Source organism: Vanessa atalanta, chromosome 17 (genome assembly GCF_905147765.1).
Source record: "Vanessa atalanta chromosome 17, ilVanAtal1.2, whole genome shotgun sequence".
NCBI classification, from domain to species: Eukaryota; Metazoa; Arthropoda; class Insecta; order Lepidoptera; family Nymphalidae; genus Vanessa; species Vanessa atalanta.
In genome coordinates, this window is record NC_061887.1 from 6,527,248 (window position 1) to 6,550,562 (window position 23,315).

Consider the following 23,315-nt stretch of genomic DNA (forward strand, 5'->3'; position numbering starts at 1 on the left):
CTGCGGAAATGCAGGGTTATTGTACCAGAACCTTTGCATGAAATAAAATACTTTTATATTAATGTAGTTATTTATTTGATAAGACTTCGACAATCTGATATCCAGAGGCTATTTTATAATTATGATTTAATATTTGCAGTTAAGGCAATTTCTGTATGCTTTTGGAGTAAATAAATTAATTATCTATTAAGTTTAACCAGCGATAACATCTTTCCCGCCAACAAGTCGTTAGTATCGCAACATATTTGCTAAGACACTTCCTAACCTATTAACAAATCAATCTGATCATTAACATCGTTTCTATTATTAGTAACTATTAGTGCACAAACATGGTATTCTTATTCAATTAACTAAAATGTAGTCAATTACGGTATACATAAAATGTAGATATATTCCCTAGATTATATCATATGCACTAATTTTGAAACATGTCAATTACCGAATTTATTGTAAATATTCGTCAATAAAAGTAATTCAAAATTTATCAGATCTAATTCACTTTCACTCTAAGTGTTGCATAGTACAGTAATTTTACGACCAAATTTAATTACAGTAAATTTTGTTAAAACACAATTAAACAAGTAACAGTAAATCTCTTCCATTTATAACAACCTATTAAATGCACGTTTAAACAGGCAACAGTGGCCCAAATATTACGATCAGTTTCAAGACAATACATATAAGCACGCTTTCTGCACCACATTGCACATTAAAAACCTATCCATCATACAAATATAACTCTTTGTTTCAATGTAATGATTCTACCGAAACAAAAAAGATAAGACAGAAATTCAGTCAAGAAAAATATGCTCCTAATAAATAAAGAATGTACTTTTGTATGACACAGCCATGTGTACATTACTGCATTGAGGTCATCTTAAATATATACAGAGGTATAAATATATTCAAATCCATGTAACATTGAATCACTGGTAGACATTTGATAAATTCCAAATATACATGTATAAGTTAGGAACTTCATAAAGCCATATTGGGCCACTGTCATTTGTTAATTTATTACCTATTACACTGTTACTGTTGACTCATTGGCTGTGAAATACAAAGCACTCGATGTTGTCGATGATTTTTAAGCGATATAATTTCGAGTTTATAATATACAAAGAGCACTATGATACGCATAGATGTTATATTCTCAATATTCGTCTTCCTCTGGTGGGTGAGGGTTTTCGCCGTCCATTTCCTCTGGGGGCGCAAATCCATCCTGTAATAAAACAAAACAAGTGATCATTACAATAACAAGGAAATCAAAAATATTATCCTGCACTATAAATATACTATATTGCCTCATTAAAATATTTCATTTTAGAATAATTGATATTTATGTCACTGTTAAATAATTCATGTTGTATTTTATGGTTTACCTCAGTTGCATATAAGATGTCCAGAATCTTTTGAACTATTGGAGCATTGTGCTCTTCGTCCATCTCTTGACAGATCACCTCTATATCCCGAAGTTTTCCGAAGTAGAAGTCCCTTTCCTTTTCAAGGCCGTCGACTGTTGCTTTTAATTCATTAATCTTAGAAAACGAAAAATACTAATAAAGTATAGGCATTCTTAAATTCCGTAGCTTGTTGCTAAAAGGGTCCAATGCCATGCCAATGTCAATCAAGCTTACTTTCATATGACATATGCCTTTTTGCATAATATTGTCCATCTTAACACTATTGTTAAAAGTTATGTTGTTTTAACAAAAATAAATTTATTATTTTGTAAATAATTTGACAAGTAATAAAATGTATGGTACAATTTATTCATAAATGTACTTGGACCCTTTTAGCATCAGGCCACAAAACGATAATCTGCATGCGGTTTCTTAAATATTTATCTGATTCCTTATAAAGCATGCCCTAATTAGTGAAGGAGTAAGCCTTGACCGAGAAAAATCACGCGTATGGACGCCATATGTTCTATGTATGTTTATATTTTACTTTTAAAACTTTTTATTAAACTTTGTGCTAACTACTTTCAATAAAGTTGGAATACAATATTTTACTATAAACTGTAGTTATAATTATGTAGTTTTGATTGATTTATTTCCATGAATAGTGATATAATGTAATTAATTATTATTGTTTATTTAACTATATAATTTGAAAATTCAGTAACATCACAATTGCCATTATATTAATAAAATTACATATAAACAAAATATTCATGATTTGGAGTTTGTTTGGAGCTTAAAATGTGGATGTGGGTATACATAAATATCTCATGGACTGATGCAAGTCTCCTCGTAATATTTTCTTTCACCGCTGAGCAGAATTAAATAAGACACAAATTAAGCATGTGAAAGCCCAGGGTGCTTGCCCAGATAAACCTATAATTATTAGCTATGTTCTCTACTCTGGGCTAACTCAGCTCTCAAGCATCTTACACAGTAGAAGCCTTTGCCCATTATTGGGATATTCAAAGGCTGTTACTGTATTTACATATATTACAGATACCTGGTGATTGAGTTCGTCAATTACTTTGGAGTCGCCTTTTCCAGTTTGGTTTATTCTGGATAAGTTGACCGGTGGAGATCTTACTGTACTGTTCGCCTTGCCAACTACACAAAATAAAAATTAAATTATTTTTTTTAACCAAAAACTTACAGTAAAGTTACATAGGCAGTATAGTTACAAAACGTTTTTTTTAAATTCCTTCTTTATAATAAATTAATTGCAATTTTTTTTACTCAATAAGACAAGAGTTTAATTTACTTGAGCAATACAAAAGCATTCCATAGATAACTTCTTGTTTAAAATAGGTAAAATAATAATTGAAAAATTAAAAAAAAATTAAATCACCAAATGTACCAAATGATATTCATATAATATACTAATAATACATATATATATAAATAGAAGTATGAAGTAAAAATAAATAAGAAAAGCATAAATGATAATGGTTCGTAATAAGTTAAAGGGTCGGTATAGTACATATATTATACTCTACATAAACTTATTGTTTTATAAAAATTAAATAGAGGTCGCAATGGTTCCTGTTATTACCAATTATTTAAAATACATAACTTAATATAATAATTGATAAGAATATTTATATTGCTATATTCAAATACTATGCTATATTATTTTATATAAAAACAAATCAATTATATAAAAAGAAAAATAACTAATAAAGTAAACAAATAGTACTGGTTTGGGGTCTAGCGGCGACTTTAGCGACGGGCGCCGCCGGCTTCTTAACTGACGGAGGCGCGGCACGAGGAACCGCGCCGGCGGCCCCGTGCCCCATGGGCAGGCCCTCGCGCTGCGCCATGGCGTCGTACTCGGTGCCGCCGTAGTTAGCATCGAAAAACTTCTTGAACCATTGCAAGAACTCAAAGTTATCTTGGAACCGACCCTTCACCAGTCTGTCAATGGGTACTATCTACGAAAGAAAAAGGAAAGTAAAACAAAAGAAAGAAATGTTCTATGGGGTGCCGGCTACCTGTATGGGAGATCGAGATGTGCAAGCACTTAGACCGTCTGCATCGACCAGTAGCATAGTAGCAAACAATTTAGTCAGTAATTTGTGGATGTGAGAATGATATGAGCCGGTCATGCGTGACGTGTCTACGTGCGGGATATGATTAGAGGAGCGGGATGCGTACTGCCCGAGTGGTGCATCGGCACAGCGCGGCGCGCGCGCGGCGGCGGCGGGACCGCGCCCGCGCACAGGGGCACGCCGCTGTCGCACGCGCCCGACCCGATCGTTAAACCACCGCGGGCCTCAAACGCATCATACTCCCTTCCATCATAGTTGGCATCAAAAAACTTTTTAAACCACTGCAAAAACTCAAAATTATCTTGAAACCTCCCCTTGATCAGCTTGTCCACTGGTATTACCTACAAAATTACATCAGACCGATACTAAAACAATTAGGGCAAAAGTGATTTATCCCTGTGTTCAATTGTAGTACATGCAACGGTTTTAGAACAATGGTAAAACTAGTTGATTCAAAACTTTTCCACAAAAATCTAAACAGCTACATTTTCTATGATGAAAACAATTTTTTAATAATGATATTCTAAAATAGATTATCCCTGTTATAAAAATTAATGCTTTTGTTAAAAAAAATTGATGATTTCTTTGTAGTATTAGTAACATTAACAGATAAGACAAAGTAAGGTGCATATTGTGAATCATATCTGCAATCTAAAAATATCCTTAGTTCATATTTAATATTAATCACCACATTTAAAGCAAAAACATTTATATATTTATTAATACAAATAAAATTTCCAATAATTTTTACCATCACAAAAATAATTTTCAATTTGATGATTTTCACCTTACTTACCTTACATTTGTTACCGAATGTTGAGCGGGTAAAATTACTGCTCGTCTTAAAGCGTTATGGTTAAAATATTTCAATGATTTAAATGTAATAAAGTTATAGTTACCTTATCTACAGACATTTTTTTAAAGGCAGCCTGTAATATTTTGAAGTTTTGAATGTACTCATGTTCTAGGTTTGTCTTGAATTTAATACGCTTCATAGGAACACTACCAGGAAACAACATGTCCATGAACTGACAATACGCGGCACCGGTACATAGCTCTTCGATTTTAGCAAAGTTTGATTGAAGGCAGTCATTAACCCACGCTAACATATCGTGCCTGGATAGATTTTCCGATGTCACATTTGTGGAATACACATTTACAGCCATCTTGAACTAATATTTTGCCAACACCTAAAAACAATTTCAATATTATAAGGAGTTATACTTTTACTGTGAAAATATTCACAACCGGCTAATAACCAAATCACTGCATTGTATAAAAAAGAAAGCCGATCTAAAAATAGGTCGGTACGTGTTGTACTTAAGTGTTTGATACCGCGCCTTCTTTGAATCTTAATTATATTCTTTAATAATAAACAATGAAATAAATATCACATATAATTAACAAAATTATAACAAGTTTTTTTAAGAAGCAACTAACGGCGGATGCACGTATGACAGACGACGACTCATCAAAATCTTTTTAGAGATAATTGAACATTTAATGGCAAAAATAAAAAAACGATAATGTCACATACCTTATGAATCCAAATACCTATAATTTTGTTATTTTTATAGTTTTTTTTAAATCGAGTAAAGCGTTATAAACGTTAAATTGTTGTCCGAAAAGCTCGCCTTCGTAAGATTTGTCATAGACAAGATGGATATTTTTTTTAATTTTATGGCGTATCTTCTAGAATGTCTTTTTCAAGCTAAAAACCGGTAAATTTATCGATCTGTACCGTCATCATAAAAGCATAACCGGTAATACAGTTGAATATTATTTTGGATCATCTGAGTAATTGAGTATACTAACTGTAACTGCCAGTGCCCCTTAATATCATGACTAAAGGTTTATTTTCCCATCCCAAAATGTTGGTGCTTCGCGCCTCAATATGCTTACGTTTATCTCAAAGTACTAATAGTAGTTGCAAATCCAATTTTATTGAGTTCATTTCAGTGTTTAATAATAAATTGCTTCAGTTTAATATATCTATTTCATAAAAAAATATTTATTCTTTATCAGAGTTTACAAAGCATATTTAAGGTCGGGTCTAGTGAGCATAATATATACTCGTAATAAACTCTTCCATAATATCGTGTTTTATATAAGCAACTAAAGAATAAAGAAACTTTAAATTAATCTAAATAAAAAGAAAAATAAAAAGCTGAAATTATTAATTATTACAAAGTGCAAAACTATGAATAGTTTTTTTAATGCCGGGTAGGCTGGAAAGTATTAGATGATATTTTTACTAAGAAATTTGATTTTAATATACATATACAATAGAATATTATTTATTTATATTTGAGTTGACAAAACAGAGTGACAAAAATATTTAATGATAATATATTTTTCAGTGATTAATATGTTGATGTATCTCAAAGCCTGCATGATGTGATGTCTTTGACGTTTTCATAAGAAAAAAAGAGTATAATGCATCCAATGTCATATTATGTATAATGTCTATTTGCGACAGCCGTCAGATGAAAATAAAACAATAACAAGCAAATAATACGACACACCGTCATGACCATGAGTTTAAAGTTAAATTGCCCTCGGTTTTCGACGGGTGAACAGTGTCGAGGAGAATGCATCAAAATATTGCAGATTCTCACACCGCGTTCAATTAATTACTTTTCTATAAAAATACGTCCTATTAAAAATAAATAGAGTTCTTGTACTTTAGGAACTAAATAACTAATAAAGTATTACCCTATCAAATAAATTGTAAACATGGCTCAAGAAAATGAAAATATTGACGAAAATAATTCGAATATTAATTCCGTTAGTGAGAATCAGACTCCTCCTCGGCCATTTAGAATAACCATGGAATTTCCTTTATTTTTCACCATGTTATCGGTATCATTGTCAGGTAAGCTAAGAAATTATTTAAACTTAAATATATAACTAAATAACTTAAAAATAATTTACAATGTCAATTTTTTGACATATTTCACCAAAAATTAGTAACTTATAATATGTTTATTATAATTTAAGTACTGTTTAGTTTGCTTATATAAATATAAATAGATTTTTTCTTGCCCTTAAATTATTTATTTTCTTTCAGGTGCTGCAATAAGCAACTTAGTCTTGTACAGAACATGTGTTCATTCTTTAAACCATACTCAAGAAGAGTGTCAGGTTTTTTTATCACCAGCAAGGAACAATGGCAGTCAACATTTAGAAGAAGAAGTACAGAAATATGCAACATTTGTATCTATGTTGAGAACAATAATAGAATCAGTTGCACCTGCCATCCTTTCTCTTTTCCTTGGAGTCTGGTCTGATACTCACGGAAGAAAACCTTTAGTTGTTTGGCCTTTACTTGGTGAGTACATTTTTTTGATTATTAAATAGATACAGCCTATGGGTTTGTTTCTGTGTGTTAGAGGAGCTGGTGTTAATTAGACTATGTGTTAAATCAGGGTGTAAGCTACCTCTACTCTATATTTAATTTAAATACATCACATGTTGTGTATGTATTTAGTAAAAAAAAAGAAAATCTTTCTTTCCTATCTAGTTAATCGTAATTTTAATAGTCATAAGACCTCTTATTTTTCATTCATGGACCAGGTTGCTTCTTCATTATGGCACATAATATAACACAAATGTATTTTAAATAATTTTGCCTTAAACACTCTTTCACACCGGATTTTTCGCATGCGTTATTGGTGCTATTTTATGAGCGTAAAAACATACATAATTTCCCGCAAGTAAATTCGTCAATCGGATATAAAGCTACAGAAATGAAGTCATCTACAGTTGTAGTTTATGAATAAAATATGTCGTAGAAATTATTTTATTAATGCACCTTTATTATCTGATGTTATATGCAAATATGTTTTACTCACATTCTCATATAAAAACATGTTTTTATTCCATACATTAATATTTATAATTCGTTTAACATATGCAGTATTAACATAAAATGTATGTATGTATGTATGCCTATTCTTTATTAAAATTAATAATGTATAAATTATATTTACAGGGGTACATATCTTTAATTTGTAGCCTCATTTTACCTATGTGTACAAATATTTCGATTTTTCGTCGCATCAAGAACAAATATTGAAATATGTTTCAATTTTTTTAGAATTGTAATGCATTATTTACTTCATCATAATTAACTTGTTTTCTGACAACTCTTAAACGTAATGAAGCATAATTAGCAAACAATGGAATAAGATAATTACTTTTAAAGAAAGAAAGTCATTTATAATAAAAAAGGATCTAAAAATTGCCATTTTAATATAGACTTATTTTAATTTATTCTATTGATACAAAATTGTTCTTTGAACTTAATTTAAAGTGATTAAATCAAGAACTTTACTTTAAACAATGTAATGTTCTATCTTTTATAAAGCGACAAATCGACAATCAAATTAAGGCTCCGACAAATCAGTGTTGCATATCGATAGTCCACTATCGATAGACTATCGATAGATAAGGTGTTAGCGATAATATCGATAGTATCGATAGCTCTCCTTGAGCAATACTATCGATAGTATTGCAAAAACCATTTCTTTTAACCTAAACTATCGATAGTCCCAAACTATCTAAACTGTCGATAGTATCAATAGTATCGCTGCTACCAATAGTATTGCTTACAGAGAGCTAGCAATACTATCGATAGTATCGATAGTATTGCCGTAATCAATAGTATTGCTCAAGAAGCGCTATCGATACTATCGATAATATTAATCAAAACGATACTATCGATAGTACTATCGATATACTGAATAGTTTTCGAGGTCAACTATCGATAGTCAAAGTATCTGTAGTTCGGAAACGCTGACTTAAATGTCAAAAAAGTACTATTCCATTGTATAAGTAATGCTGAGCTGAGCTGAGCAATAATGAAATCAGCGAGAAGTTATATATATATATTTTAATTTATGTTCTAAGATATAAGTATAAAATTATGTCTATAATTAAAGAACCCACGTCTATGTTAAGTTTTAAAAAGTGTTTTTTTTTGTATTAAAACTACTAAGGTCACCGGGAAATTAATTAACATCCTTCCCACGATTCATTTGATTTTATAATATTAAAAGCTTTGAATACTTTTGTGATATTTACACCAGTGACTATTTACTTACTAATGAGTAACCAATACAACAACAATTATCACATAATCAATGCAAAACAAATATTATTAGTTAATAGTAATGGTTTAGGTTGTGATTTGTTATAATGATAAACAGACAATCTTCGTACAAATATGTTTTGTACGAAGATCGATCATTACAAAATATTAAAAAAAAAACGCGCAATCACAGCTCTTTCGCAAGAAAAAATTTAAAATATTATTTGCTCATTCATTACATTTTATTTAGAACTAGCGACCCGCCTCGGCTTCGCACAGGTGCAATGCTGATACTAAATATATATTATATGTACTACAGGATGTCTTACGACGTTCACAGGTTTTCAGTCATTAGACAATACAAGTCCCTGCGTTTTACATCTGTAACATCTTCCAAAATATTTATTTAATTACATGCTGTAAAGGGCCATATTGATCTATATTAAATGCGCAATGTATTTAAGATACTTAATTGGATAAGGATTAATGCTCTATTGCTTAAAGTCGCTTAAAAATAAGCCATTGTTTATCGTAAAAAGTAATGGATAAAAAATGGATATTGAGGGTTATCCCTAAGAAATAGACATCGTGGACTCTTGAAGACCTTTATAAAGTATACAATACTACAGTATATTATTTTGATCCATCTCGTAGGGTTCAGCCAGCGTTTGCAATGTAAGCGCAAAAATGTGTTTATTTACGACATCACTTCAGAAACCTCTAAAATTATGAGTGTTTCTCTACTATATTGTGCATGTATTATACATATAAACCTACCTCTTGAATCAATCTTTCTATTATAAAAAACCGCATTAAAATCCGTCGTGTAATTTTAAAGATCCAAAAATATACAGGGACAGGCAGCGGTAAGCGACTTTGTCTTATACTATGTAATAATGAAGATACCGAATATTCAATTAGATCTATAAATAAATCAACTTGTTTATACATGTTTTCTTTTCGTTTTAATATGACTAATTTTATTATAATTTTATGCAGTCTAAAATTAAAATTCAAAATGTAATTTATCGATATACTTTGTGACCTTTTATAAATGTGATATTACAATCGTAAGGTGATATCGCTAAGTGAGCAAAAAACTTACAATAGGTATCTAAAGATTCAACCAATGTGAATACGATTTCTAGAAAATTTCTTTGGTTAGACTTTAAGAAAAGTTTTGTAAATAAGTATATAATATTAAAGTGTCTGTGAGTTAATAAAGTAGCAGAACATGCAAATGATGATGAACATGCAATACCTTTGGGTAGATACTCATCACATTCTACCGCCTAACAGCTGTTCTTAGTATTACCTAATTTTGGGTCGGTTTCCGAGAGCGAGTTGAAATATAGGTCTGAGGGACATAACATCTTAGTACCCAAGATCGGTGGCGCATTGCCGGTGTAAGAGTTGGTCAATATTTCTTACAGTGCCTTTGTCTATGGGCGTTAGTGACCACTTACCACCAGGTGGCCCATTTACCAGTCCACCTACTTATTTCAACTACAGAAAATAAAATAAACTAAAAACAGCATAATCTAGATATGTTTGTACATTTGTAGCGTTAAGTTTAATATTTCTTCTCTTTTAGGAATGTCTCTGAGTGGTGGTCTGATCGTTGTCTACAGTATGTTGGAGAGTTTAGGCCCATGGTGGTTTATCCTCACTTCCATACCAGTTTCATTGTCTGGTGGTTTTACGGCTATGTTCACGGGGTCCTACTGCTACGTGAGCGACATCACTACCAAAGATAAGAGATCTCTTAGGTAAGTAACATAAACCTACTGTTCTCAGAGAAAATGAGAAAGAGACATTCAGAAAGATTATCTCCGAAAGGAGTGATTTTGATTGATTCAAATTAAACACTTTGTCTGCATTCGGTCTTAATCCTTGTTCGTGTTATACTTATGCTACCCCCCCCCCCCCCCAACCCTCTTTCTCACTATATCTTACATCCACACGTATTCGTTTCAATTGATAATTATTAATAATAATCTGATAATCTTACGTTCCATTCTCATATATTAAATGATTAAGATTGATCATAGTAGAAGATGTCTCAAACCTAAGCTCCATTACAATTAATCCCCGACGCACAAATCAAGGACCTATATCTGAACTGGCGGCCCAGGCGAATGTGATAGACTGACCTGTACCTTATAACAAAAATTGATTGGTTAATAATAACATCCCGAGTCTTGTCGATCTTTTCTTTTTTTCGGTTCCTAGCTCCAAGGGGCATAGTTTAAGTTTTCTGTAGCAATTGCTTGTATAATATTTAATATCTTATTTCATAGGATGACGATAGTCGAAGCTTCGGTATCAGCAGGCAGTGTTATTGGTGCCGTGGCTAGTTCGTATGTATTGCGAGCCGTTGGAAATGTATACTTGCTGTTGATATCAGCTATGTTGTTCGTAATAGCTTATGTTTTTACCAATGTTTGCTTGAAAGAATCTTTAGCTGGCGCTGTTCAGGTATGTTATTTATTAAAATAAAAAAATATATACCCCATTTGTAATTAAAATCCTAATAGTGATTGTCTTCATACAGCGTGGTAGGTGCTTTTATGTATTCCTATATTATGCAGAAGCTGTTCGCCCGACTTTGCTCGGGTATATTATAAATTCATGCATACCATACATGACTTTTGCGAAACTTTAACCGTTTACTCAGAGCACGCAGCAAAAGCTCTCAAAAGATATAATTTATTCCCGTTTTACAACATTTTTCATTGATACTCCGTTTCTTCCGGTCAAAATGTGGTGGTATTGTAGCCTTTAGCGTTCCTCGATAAATTGGATATCTAAAACTGAAATATTTTTTCAAATCGGACCAGCAATTCTTGAGATTAGTGCGTTCAACTCTTGCGATTTATAATATTAGTATAGATATAAAATTCCATCCATTTAATTCCAAAACGTTCTTGATGAAAGCGGAAGACTCCGTATACGAGCTATATGTAGCATAATAATTGTTAATTTCTTGTTCCAGGGAGGTATATCAACAGTATTAGACATTAAACTTATGAAAGAGATGTTTGTCGAATGTTTCAAAAAGCGTCCAAATCATGGACGTGCCCAAATCCTCCTGCTGACATTTGCGAACAGCTTGTCAATATTCATAATGTACGGTCTCATGAGTTTGGAGTACATGTACACGAGGCAGAGATTGCACTGGGCGATAAAACAATATACTATATATTCAGCTTTTAACACGACGATATCATTCTTCGGATCGTTCTTCGGTGTGATATTAGTCCAGAGACTGTTCAAAGTGACGGATTTGGCGTTCTCTATCGTTGCTTTCTTATCGTCAACTGCCCATTACTTCATTAAAACATTCGCTACTGTTTCGTGGCATATGTATCTGGGTGAGTTGTTTATTTAATTTTAATATATTTATATCAGTTTTCAGACGAAGTATTATCAATACAACAAAATCAAAGTACAAATTTTATATTTATCATGTTCTAATAATAAATATAGTTATCAGGGTTCATTTTATAATATAATATACTTAATATTTATATTCGACCTTAAACAAAGTATTTAAAACCGAAAGAAAATCATTGAATTGTTTTTACTGTTTTTGTTTTAATCGTTACATAGTACAGCCTCGACTATTTAGATGCCCGAGATATTTTTAACTAAAAGAATGAATCGTAATTGTAATTGAACGACAAAAGCGTTCTGAATTGAATTAATTCTGCATTAGTTTGCTATAAATTTATTTATTCGTAATGTACTATAATGTGACAAATAATAAAATAACAAACTGTAGCTAATGTTGTTTGCGGTTATAATGTTTAATTCGACGTTTCATCTATTTTATTCGAACGAATTTAAAATTATTCAACTTGAATGTGTTGAGGAGGAATGAGTCATCAGCGATTGTTGTTCTATACCTAAATGTTTTTGATATAGGTACTTGTCTTATTGAGTTTTATTTGTTTACGTATACATATATCAAAACAAGATTCAATATTACGTGAATAAGTACGGAACGAATCACCACTGTCAAAGGTTTATTGAAAGGAACATTTTCATCTGTTTATTTCGTACTTAATACTCGTATTACCTAATGTCCGACCTTCGTAGCGATGTTTTATTTTTGTGCAATCAATAGTTCGATACTATTCACAATTATGCCAAAAACTATCAAACTGTCAATAACAAAAGGGCTTAGAACAAAAGAAAGACTATATAAAGACAAAGAAATATAATAAAGCTCATCTTTATTATTAAGCACTTAAAATGAAGTCTTAATAGTGTGATAATTATAGAAATTTAAAAGAAGTTTTATACAAAAATAGAAAACACGTTGTGTTGGATTTAGACAGGAAATATCATTTACAGTTGTGTGTCTTTAATTTTGTACTAAACAAGATGGCGTCTATGACTTTGTATTCATTCGAGCGCTTTTTAAGACGATTACATTAGCGTGAACTATTTTCGTACAATTTAATTTTTCGTATCAATTTGAGGATTAAAATCACCGTTTTGCAAGTTTTGTAATATTCTATGTATTCATACCAAAAGTCTAGTCAGCGGGCCTTAGTTCGTTCTACTTTCAAGTTTCCTATTTCAAGTTTGTAGTTTTGCTAGAAACATCTATAGTCCAAATGGGGTCATTACAAACGACTATTTGGTATATATCTAACGATAAGTTGAACCTAGCTTATTGCGCTACGAACTAGTAACTAAATTAAGACGAGTCGTCATGTGAAATCATTTCTTCGATTGATTTTTACGTATCGTTTTAGTTTCCAAGATTGGTGGCGCGTTTGGCATTTAAGGGATGAATGTATATCTCACAGTGCCAATATCAATGAACAATGGTGACCACATACCATAAGGTGGCCCATCTACCAGTCTGCCAACTTACACTAATTATAATACCTAAATAGTTTGCCGTTTATAACAATTTTATATATATATTTAGTTTTTGAATAATTTCTTGTAATAGATTAGTTCTTGTTACTTTAACCTAATCAAACCGTATAAATAATAAAGATAAACAAATCTTTTATTTACATATTTCATTCGATTTCCTAATGATAAGCTCTTCTTTATTGTTCTGTACGAACTTATATCCGTTTTAATTTTCCTTCCAAAATTTCGATAACTTTGCCGATTCAAACGTTTTTCCGAATCCGTACTGAATATCAAATAAAAATCTCGTCTACTGTTTTCTTTTCAATTTGTTTATAAATGTGAAAAGTTTATTTATCTTGATCAAATCAATGTATACTGTGGTTGGAATAGCCTTTACGAAATTGCACAGATAGATTAAGGAAATTTTAAATAATTCTAAAAGTTACCCGTATAATGTTTATTATTTTATTATTTGTCTATTATTCAATAGCACTTAACCTTAATTGATAAAATATCATCAATAAACAACAATACAACGGTACTTAGTAATTACAACATCAGGGGCTTAATGTAACTATGAAAATGATTATATGGATTTTAAATAAATAATTTTGTACATAGTTATTACGTCTAGATCTTTCTATTAATTATGAATGTATTGTAACGGCATTATTATTTTCAGCTTCTGCTATATCTCTGTTTAGAGGTTTGTCGTCACCTCTGATAAGATCGCTGCTGACGAAGATACTGCCTCCGCAAGATATAGCGAAGGTGTTTGCGCTGATGTGCACGATTGAGGGCATCAGTCCACTGATATCGCCTGCGATGTACAACTCTTTGTATGCCTTCACAATATCATCATTCCCAGGCGCCATATATGTGCTGAGTGCGGTGATAACGACTTTATGTGCAATATTCTTAGGGTAAGTAGAAAAAACAAGTTTTATACGTTTCAAAAGTTCCTTCTCGTTATAGTGAATACTATGTTTAATAATACATTTTTAATTTGTATGGATAATGTCGTCGTTCAACACAACATCTAGAGGAATAGTTATATTAAATTGTTGTGTTTTAACCAAACTTTTTCTCGTATTCACTATCGTATAACAATACACAGATCATGAATATAATTTGTCTATAAATCGCTTGTTGTTAAGTCGTGAGTTCATGTAATAGCTTCGTTCAGCGAGCTAACCTAAATATTAGATTTGAATTGCAAAATATCTTTAAATTAATTATTAATTGCCTCGCATGAACAGACAGATGCACGAACTGCAGAAATATGTAAAAAAATATATTTATTTAAATAAATAGAAAATAAAAACGTCATTCAAATGTAATTTAATTAGTCTTCATCTCAAAACATTATATATAAAATTATTTTTATTAAATATTTTATACAATTTGTAACAAAAATAAATACATTACACATAGGGATCGGATTTCCGATATCTTACTACTGCTTATCCTCCAGGATATTTTTATAACTCAACTGATTTGAAAATTTAATCTTTGATTACGCGCACGTTGCTTGATTCTAGTAAAACAAGTTTTCTTTTTTTATCAAATGAAATTGGCGCACCCAGGCCACATACTTCGGTTTGAGAAGATCCCTCTACTCTTACGTCCGGGTGTGATAAAAAAATACTCAAAATTTTAAAATTATGTTCAGACCACGAGAAAAAAAGTATTCTCGGTCGAAGATAACATTTGTGTATTTTTCTTAGTACGTTTATTTATATTACAATTAGTTCCTTAAAAAATAACATGGATCAGAATTACCCGATAAATATATAAAAATAATTATTATAACAATTATAATACCGGTGGTAGCTTCACTTAATATAGTTCTTTAAAACGACGATTCAAAAGTGATTGTAAAAACCTACTCGAATAAAGTATATTTTGATTTTTGAATTAATAATGCGCAGGAATAAAAGGCAGGACGCGAAGACCGGTTTTAATGAACGTTTTACACTCTTGTTATTAACCTGTAACCACACGTTCTGAACGATATGAGTGGACAGAATATTAATTATTTAAAAATTTTGATTGGCTACATATTTATTAATAATCTATATATATTTCATATACTTATAATTATTGTTGTTGTCGTTATTCAATAATATTTGCTTGGATTAAAAACAACTCGTGTAAATGCATAATTGTATATCTGTACATAGGTACATGTACCTACAAATCGTGACAAAATTATACAAGAACATCTTATTTTGAGAAATTAACACATTTATAATCTTAATCACCTTACATTATTAACTTACAAATAAGAAAACTTAGTATTGCTGTGTTATAAGGAACATTTCACTTGGTTGACCTTGAATTAAATAATTAAGAAGAGATTTGTATTTCATACGTTTCTAGTGTCAGGTCAAAGGTATACTAACCAGAAATAATTGCACGGTCGCTTTCAAAATCTTAACCGATGATTTAAGGTTCAAACCCAGGCAGGCACCACTGAATTTTCATGTGCTTAATTTGCGTTTATAATTCATCTCGTGCTCAGCGGTGAAGGAAAACGTCGTGAGGAAACCTGCATGTGTCTAATTTCAACGAAATTCTGCCACATGTATATTCCACCAACCCGCATTGGGGCAGCGTTGTGGAATATGCTCCAAACCTTCTCGTCAAAGGGAGAGGAGGCCTTAGCCCAGCAGTGGGAAATTTACAGGCTGTTAATGTTTAAAAAATAAAATAAAATTGCCAACAACTTCGCTGACGTACGTAAATGTACGTATAGTAAGTTATGTGTATTGTGTAAAGTAACTTTTCAGTTTTTTTATTCTTCCTGCTAATTTATAAGCGCAGCTTATTGTGTCTGATACTACTTTATCATATTTACGTATTATTTTAATACGAATAAGTTTTTTTTTTTTTTAGCGAATTAGTTTATTGTTATTAATTTATTATTGGAAATCGGTATATTGATTGCAAAAGTTTTAAACTCTTAATTTTATATCTTTACAAACAAGGTCCTTAACCTTAAATGGAAAAATAAATGCGTTTAAATCCTTTTTTTATATTTACGACCGGTTGCCAACTCCGTCGTCCGTAATGAAATAAATAAAAATGTTTTCGGCTAAATTGAAATCGTGTGTCTTGCGTGTTCCGACTAAAAAGTTTTTATATACTTTTGGAAACAACACTTAATTTTATATGATACTTATAATTACGTGTCCATTGCATATATTTTGCATAATGTCCACATGTCCGCTGTTTTGTTCCGGTTTGATGGGTTAGTGAGCTAATATATAACTATAGGCGCAAGGTGTCCTTTGTCTGTAGTTCCCAAGTATGGTAGGTAGATACGTGTACACTTACCATCGGGGGATCTATTTGTTGGTTCGCCTAACGTGCGAATATAAATTGGAATAAAAAATGACGTCACGTTTAACAATAAATCGACAACGCAATATTTTACAATTAAGTTTTAAAATTATTACTATTATTTAAATGAATAATATATATAACTTGAATTCGTTTTACATATTAATATGTAATAGTATTTGAGTACTATTTGGATTAAGATTAGATTTTATATTTTAAACTAATATTCAATTATATATACATTCAATAAATGAAGCAAATTTATATTTAAAATATTGGATCCACGTGAAGGATAAGCACAGATACTTTTCGCAACAGTCCAATGACTTATTTTTGAGGTCTATATAGCAGGTAAGAGTCATTAAAGACCGCTACGTTTTAGAGAAAGAGACAACTACAACGAGAGAGATGAATATAGAGGAGATTTCATAGTTCTGTCCTTTATTTACTCAGGTAGTAAGTCCTTTACTTTATATTTCGTTGCATTAAAAATTTAAGTTTAAAATCGACTAAACAATTCTAACAAGTTATACAATGAAACGTTTTGTTATATGGACTTAAAGCGGTGTCCCAAAACAGCGGGTGTTCTGTTGCTATCCGATATGTATTTGTTCACTGGATTTTTCAATTTTTTCTTGAATATTGAAGCTACTGATTGTATTCTCCAAGGCCCAAAATTTAAAAGTATTTTTGTAATTTTATGTCTGACCGCCTTTTGTATTAAATAAGGCAGACATTTTTTGTTATTTTGTTATTGATGACAAAATTTAAATTTGTTAGATTTTGTTTAGAAATAAATCAATAAATATATATTTTTTAAATGTTATGTAACTTGGCAGATTGACAATTGGGCTAAAGACACTGGCACTATAAGAAATATTAACGATTTCTTCAATGCGCCTCCAACCTAGTCCTACTACTCCAACTAAGACGTAATCCCTTGTGACTGTAGCCACACTGGCTCACTCACTCTTGTAACTGGAACATAAGAATTTATGTTCACATTACAGTGCGTGTCGTAACAAAACACAACACATATTTATTTTTTTACCATCATAAAGTATTTAACATTTTTATAAAAACTTTTGTCACGAACGCTATTATTAATATCGACTGTATTCGCGTAGCCTACACACATATATAGTATATACAAGCTCTTTTAAATGTTCACAATGGAACATAAATCTTATTATAAAGCGCCAATTTTAACCGGCTACCGTCAGGTGTCCTATTTGCCTTAAAAAAATCATAAAGAGAAATTGTAAAAATTAAGTATATACATGAAATATATAGGTATTGTATGCTGTTGTATAATACTTTTTATTGCAGTCGTCTGAACTGACCTTGCGCTATACGGATATTGTTGCATGCAATTTAATTGCGATAAACATGTCCCTGTTGAAGCGTAATCTTTTTATTTAATCGAGAGTTACATCCTTTGATATGAAGCTAATAAATAGGCCTACCATTTATATTTTCTGAATGTACACAAATCTAAATGTGCGTCTGAAAATGTACTGGCTCGCATATATTTAAACAAAAAAAAAGTAAAGTTTGTAATTTACCAATCAAATAGCGGCTCAACTCTTAAGGAGGTTCGGCGCTAATAAGACCACTACGCGCCAGTCTGGGTTGGTGCGTAGTGGTCTTATTACTTAAAAACCCATCGAGCGCGGGATGAATACAAAAACTAGGCACATAGTGTTTGCACTCGTCATCATTGTTTAGGATTCAAGTTTTTTACTACACTTACACGTGTAGGTATATAGTCTTGATAGCATTATTTGTGTAGGATACAATTTTATTTATAATGACAGTAAATTATAATGACCATAATACATACTTAAAATTGATAAATGTGCCTTGTGATATTTCTAGTAGGTATACCATTATCTGTCTCCAAACCAATTAGTTATCTTATAAATAATGAGATCGTGGATTCGACCCCTGTCGGGATTCGTTATGAAAGTATTATAAGGTTTTTCTATGTAGAAACACTGAGTCACAGGGTGGCATTGTTTACACACCCGTGTCCCGGAAAGTAGGGTCGCTGGTCTTGCGCCTGAACTGTTTCCGTGTACTCAATATTGTGAAAGTGATAAGGGAGTTGACGTACTTGTGAACTATAAGCCCTGGGCAGATGGCTAGTCTCCTTGTCAATGGCTTCCTCGGGAAATTGGGTCAGGAGAACACCATGAATTTGTATAATATATATATTTACAAATAAAGATTTAGCCGACAAACAAAAATAAACCGTATTTAAAACAAAGTTGGTAGTTACATAGTAATAATAGAATTCGAATTTGTTTATTCTATAAGATAAATTACTTTATAGAAATAAATAGTTAAAAATGTTTATTGTTGTTTAAATATTAATTTAAATTAATAGTTTATTACTCAAAAGAGTTTAATTTTGTGTCTTTTTAAAATTATTGCCTTTACGTTTATTCGTGGACTGCGTTTTTTATGTTTCATAAGGCGAAAACTATTGATTATGATGTCAGGATTGTTTTTTTTTTTTAATTTTGTTTATAATTACAAAACAAAACTAAGAAACTTGTGTAGTCTGACGATTTTTTAATATCAAATTTGTAAATATCAAATAATTAATAAAGATTATTTCTTTTCAGATTTGTGCAATACTTCAGATGGCGACAAACGTCCATAATATATGACAGTTTATCCAACGAATCGTAATTTTGTAACGATGATAACAACATCTAGGTTCTTAAACGTCACAAATAATAATAATAACAAAATAAATCGTTACATAAATCGTTTATTTGTTAGTATATCGTACTCGTGCCTTATAATAACAAAAATGTCTATTAATTTACCATTATTATATTATGTTATAGTTTATGTACCTTAAATTGCTGTCTACAGTTTGTTCGTATACCAATAATTTTAGGGACGAGAAGTTATTTTAGTAATATAATAATGTTTTTTTTTTTTTTAATTTTTGTAGTTTAATCTAGAGCTGTCATAATTAATAGTGCGAATGTCACTTTGAACGCCATTTTGTGAATGGATCTCAAAATTATCATAAGAAATCTGAAATGACTTCGAATATATTTTTTAAAGTTAATGCGTGTGATATTTAATAATAAATAGTATATGTAATATATAATGTAGATTATAATTTGTGAACTTTAAAGTCGACATTAATAAAATAAATACGTACTTGATGATTTTATTATGTAATAAGATCGCAAATGAAAAAATCTGACATATCTAACAACACTTTACAGTATGTTTGTTTAAAGTGTAAAAGCGGAAATGTAATATTAACCGGCTAAATATAAATGTCTACACACGCGGTGTGCATTAATTGCGCAGTTTGTTTGCCATCGGTATAACTTATCGTTAGACCATAAAAAATATACTAACTGATGGTGATCATCCGAGGGTTTAGAAAAGTATTTGTTATTTTATGTGTATGACTGCAAACATACTGTGGAATTTGATTGAGTCGGTTTGATGCAGTTATGAAAACCGCACTAAAACTGTTTCTAAACGGCAATTTTGCAGCTGTCCTGCAGTTTTAATTTAGACCGTGTGTAGTAGACATTATTTGGTTAGTACATGTAAGTAAAAGTAATAATTTTGAAGAAAACTTTTTACTCTATAGTAACAGGTGCTAATTACAACAATTATTTTTATATTTTGTACCTTTTCGAAGTATCTCAGTAATGAACTGCATAAAATAAGCTGTGATATTAACAAAATTAGATTAAAATAAAATATTTACCGAAATATAAATGTAATTATTTACTCAATAGAGTTATGTAGATTATTTTAGTTACAACATAGACCGCCTTTAAATATATCGTGTGTAATAGACTAAATATAAAAAGAGTAAATCAATGAGCCATTTTTTTTTATTCTACTTTCTTACATAGTTATAAAGTGTATCTAAAAATTGACCTTTAGTTTGACCGATGACTTCATATTTGTAGCTAAGATTAAAGTAAATACTTTATTTGTAAATGTATTAAATTAAATTACATAAGTAACAATTGTCATATTGTATACTCAAGTACAATTAAATAAATTATGAAAATTTTATTAATTACAATTATTATGCTGACTGTACTCACTACTCAGTGTTTGCACTTTGAGTTAATTTCTTATATTTACAGAATCGTTTATTAATACAGCTTATAAAAAATAAATTCAAAAGTCGAACAATGTTTTCGAATTGCTTTATATCAGAATAAAGGAATAAAAATTAAAGTTTTGGTCCAATATTGCACTTTGTAATAATAGCATTAAGGATCATTGTCAAATGTAGTGACAAAAGTAAAATGTTACATTTTCAATATCATGGATTATTATTATATGAATGTTTATATATGCGTTAATATTTTAAGCGATTATATTTTAAGGTCAAAGGAATAAACCTATTGAATATGACTTCAATATTTAAGCAATTTTTATTTACCGCTGATTTTAAAACAAAGGGCAGATGGAGAGCTCAGAATATTAGAGTGAATCAACAAAAGCGAATGCAAATTCCCAGTAGTCTACGACGCGTCTTTTTGTTCTGGTGAAATGATCTTTAAAAATCCAGATCGCATCCGTAAACTTTTGTTTTGCATTTTGTTATTAATTAATTATATATAATTGCATTATGACAGAAACACGTTGACTGGGATTTTTGAGTTTTTGTATAATGAAACTTTTATTAAAATCGTCAAATTTTCAGACCTTGACCACTATAGAAATATTTATTTATTGCCTTAGAATTCATTGAAATATATATATCATCGTTAGTTTAATCTCAGTATTTTATGAAACAGCTTTACTAGCCTATACAAATAACAAAGAAAACAAAAAAAAAATATAATACGAACTCAACTTGAGCCATTCCAGAGATCCCAACCGACCGTTAGTTTGCCGCGACGCCTTGACAAAAAAGGACTCCGCCATAATACGTTAGAAGTGCAGTCATTTTAATTATTGATTATTGACGTATTAAATAATATAATAAATAATAATAATTTATTAATTACTGCACACGCTACCGGGAAAATGCATTCGCTTTTGATTTATTATTTCGCTTTTGTTGCTTCACTATAGTGTTCCGCGCGCTCCATTCGCCTTTTGTTTTATGTCTAAGATTTAAGATTCCATTCAATATTGTGTGAAACAACTGAAAAACGAACATACATTTTGAGATAACGAATTATTGAATTTTGTATATAGTCCGGAGAGATGTACTTGCAAAACAAAAATAAATTGTAATTTTACAAGTTATATATCGAATTCTTATCTTGTTTATCTTAACTAACGCGACTCTCCTTTAACGATATTTTAAATATGGCGGCATTGCTCTAGAACTGATATTTTCATGTCTACCGTATATATTACAGTTTAAAAATCAATTATTAGAATATTAGTGTGACAATCATTTAGTGCTTTTTATTCTGGACTCAAGCGAGCACACACGAGAATTAATGTTATGTATATTTTATCTTAAGATAAATATACCGTTCGCCACATAATGCGGAACACAAACACACACGACTAAGGTAATATATAGTTCAGTAGTGTTAAGATACGAAATATACCATCAATGTTAATGCGATTAAGATATGACTTACAAAGAAATATAAAGATTTACTGTATTATTTGTAGGTACCTTTTCATATATCATAGTTTTATGTTTATCTTCATTGCGTGTGATATAGTTATTACATAACATATATTATATACATTAATAGTTAATGTATTCTGTATGCAAGTATGTAAATTAAAGTAGATATATTAGAGATATAGTACCATCAGTCTTATCTCTTTTTAAAGATCGATTGTTTCACGCTACACGCAGACCCAAAAATACTTTATTAGCTATTTTCAAATTTTAGGAAAAAACTAAGTTAATGATTGATAACAAACTATATTAGTAAATCGGCAAGCCTTTTGAATAATATTTATTGCGGTTTCGCACGGTAAGGATAAGAGTAGAGTTTATCGTTGTCACGACATAATAAGCCAATCAATGGCCATATTTTGTTTTTTTCTTGTGACGTATTTGGAAAATTTTCTTTAGTTTTAAAATAATAATTGTGTTAATTGAATGTTGTGTAAATCTTGCCAATAAATGATTTTATTTTGTGTTTACCACAAATGTTTACCACGTTATAATGATAACAAAAATAGTATATTATTGCTTATATATTTACGGCTTAACTATATCTTTCGTTTAGGAGGTCATCGCTATAACAATGCTGTCTTCTTCTTTCAAATGTTAAATCAACTATGACCAAGAGAGAGAGAGAGAGAGTGTGTTCAATTAAACATCCACTAAACAACGTTTGTCAATATAGCCGTATAATATATTGTTATAAATGCTTTACAACCATTTTATTAAAGAAATAAATATTCTTCATTTGTTTTATTTAAAGCAATAGCTATGTTGTATAACAATAATTAGAATAAACCAGAACAACAAAGCACAATAATAAGCCTGAGATAATAACTTCG

At 30.6% G+C, this 23,315-nt stretch overlaps 2 protein-coding genes across 5 annotated transcripts; one reads left to right on the plus strand and one right to left on the minus strand.

Annotated features, from left to right (window-relative positions):
* Window positions 1–1,100: 1,100 nt before the first annotated feature.
* On the minus strand, window positions 1,101–5,200 carry LOC125070426 (microtubule-associated protein RP/EB family member 1). Of its 4 annotated transcripts, none has more exons than XM_047680298.1 (6): window positions 5,049–5,200; window positions 4,411–4,701; window positions 3,618–3,852; window positions 2,491–2,570; window positions 1,383–1,538; window positions 1,101–1,222 (listed from the first exon to the last, which is right to left on the minus strand). In XM_047680298.1, exons 2-6 carry the CDS (start codon window positions 4,675–4,677, stop codon window positions 1,154–1,156), a joined length of 807 nt encoding a protein of 268 aa, XP_047536254.1. In that variant the 5' UTR covers window positions 4,678–4,701; window positions 5,049–5,200; the 3' UTR covers window positions 1,101–1,153. The 4 variants fall into 4 exon arrangements, with proteins under 4 accessions (XP_047536254.1, XP_047536251.1, XP_047536253.1 ...); XM_047680295.1 differs by having other exon boundaries at window positions 2,467–2,570; XM_047680297.1 differs by lacking the exon at window positions 3,618–3,852 and adding an exon at window positions 3,160–3,394 and having other exon boundaries at window positions 5,049–5,199.
* Window positions 5,201–6,013: 813 nt separating this feature from the next.
* Window positions 6,014–23,216, plus strand: LOC125070577 (proton-coupled folate transporter-like). The gene is made up of 7 exons (XM_047680494.1): window positions 6,014–6,386; window positions 6,582–6,842; window positions 10,198–10,372; window positions 10,904–11,081; window positions 11,599–11,977; window positions 14,164–14,404; window positions 19,457–23,216. The coding sequence occupies exons 1-7, from the start codon at window positions 6,248–6,250 to the stop codon at window positions 19,521–19,523; spliced, it is 1,440 nt and encodes a 479-aa protein (XP_047536450.1). The 5' UTR covers window positions 6,014–6,247; the 3' UTR covers window positions 19,524–23,216.
* The last annotated feature ends 99 nt before the right edge of the window (window positions 23,217–23,315 follow it).

Excerpts from the sequence above, each read along its gene's own strand:
- LOC125070426 (XM_047680295.1), bottom strand. The coding sequence starts at position 4,677 with ATGGCTGTAAATGTGTATTCCACAAATGTGACATCGGAAAATCTATCC. Across the intron at positions 1,539-2,466 it reads TTGACGAACTCAATCACCAG|ATTAATGAATTAAAAGCAAC; the intron begins GTATCTGTAATA and ends TCGTTTTCTAAG. Across the intron at positions 1,223-1,382 it reads ACATCTTATATGCAACTGAG|GATGGATTTGCGCCCCCAGA; the intron begins GTAAACCATAAA and ends GTTTTATTACAG.
- LOC125070577 (XM_047680494.1), top strand. The coding sequence starts at position 6,248 with ATGGCTCAAGAAAATGAAAATATTGACGAAAATAATTCGAATATTAAT. Across the intron at positions 6,843-10,197 it reads AGTTGTTTGGCCTTTACTTG|GAATGTCTCTGAGTGGTGGT; the intron begins GTGAGTACATTT and ends CTTCTCTTTTAG. Across the intron at positions 11,978-14,163 it reads TTCGTGGCATATGTATCTGG|CTTCTGCTATATCTCTGTTT; the intron begins GTGAGTTGTTTA and ends TATTATTTTCAG.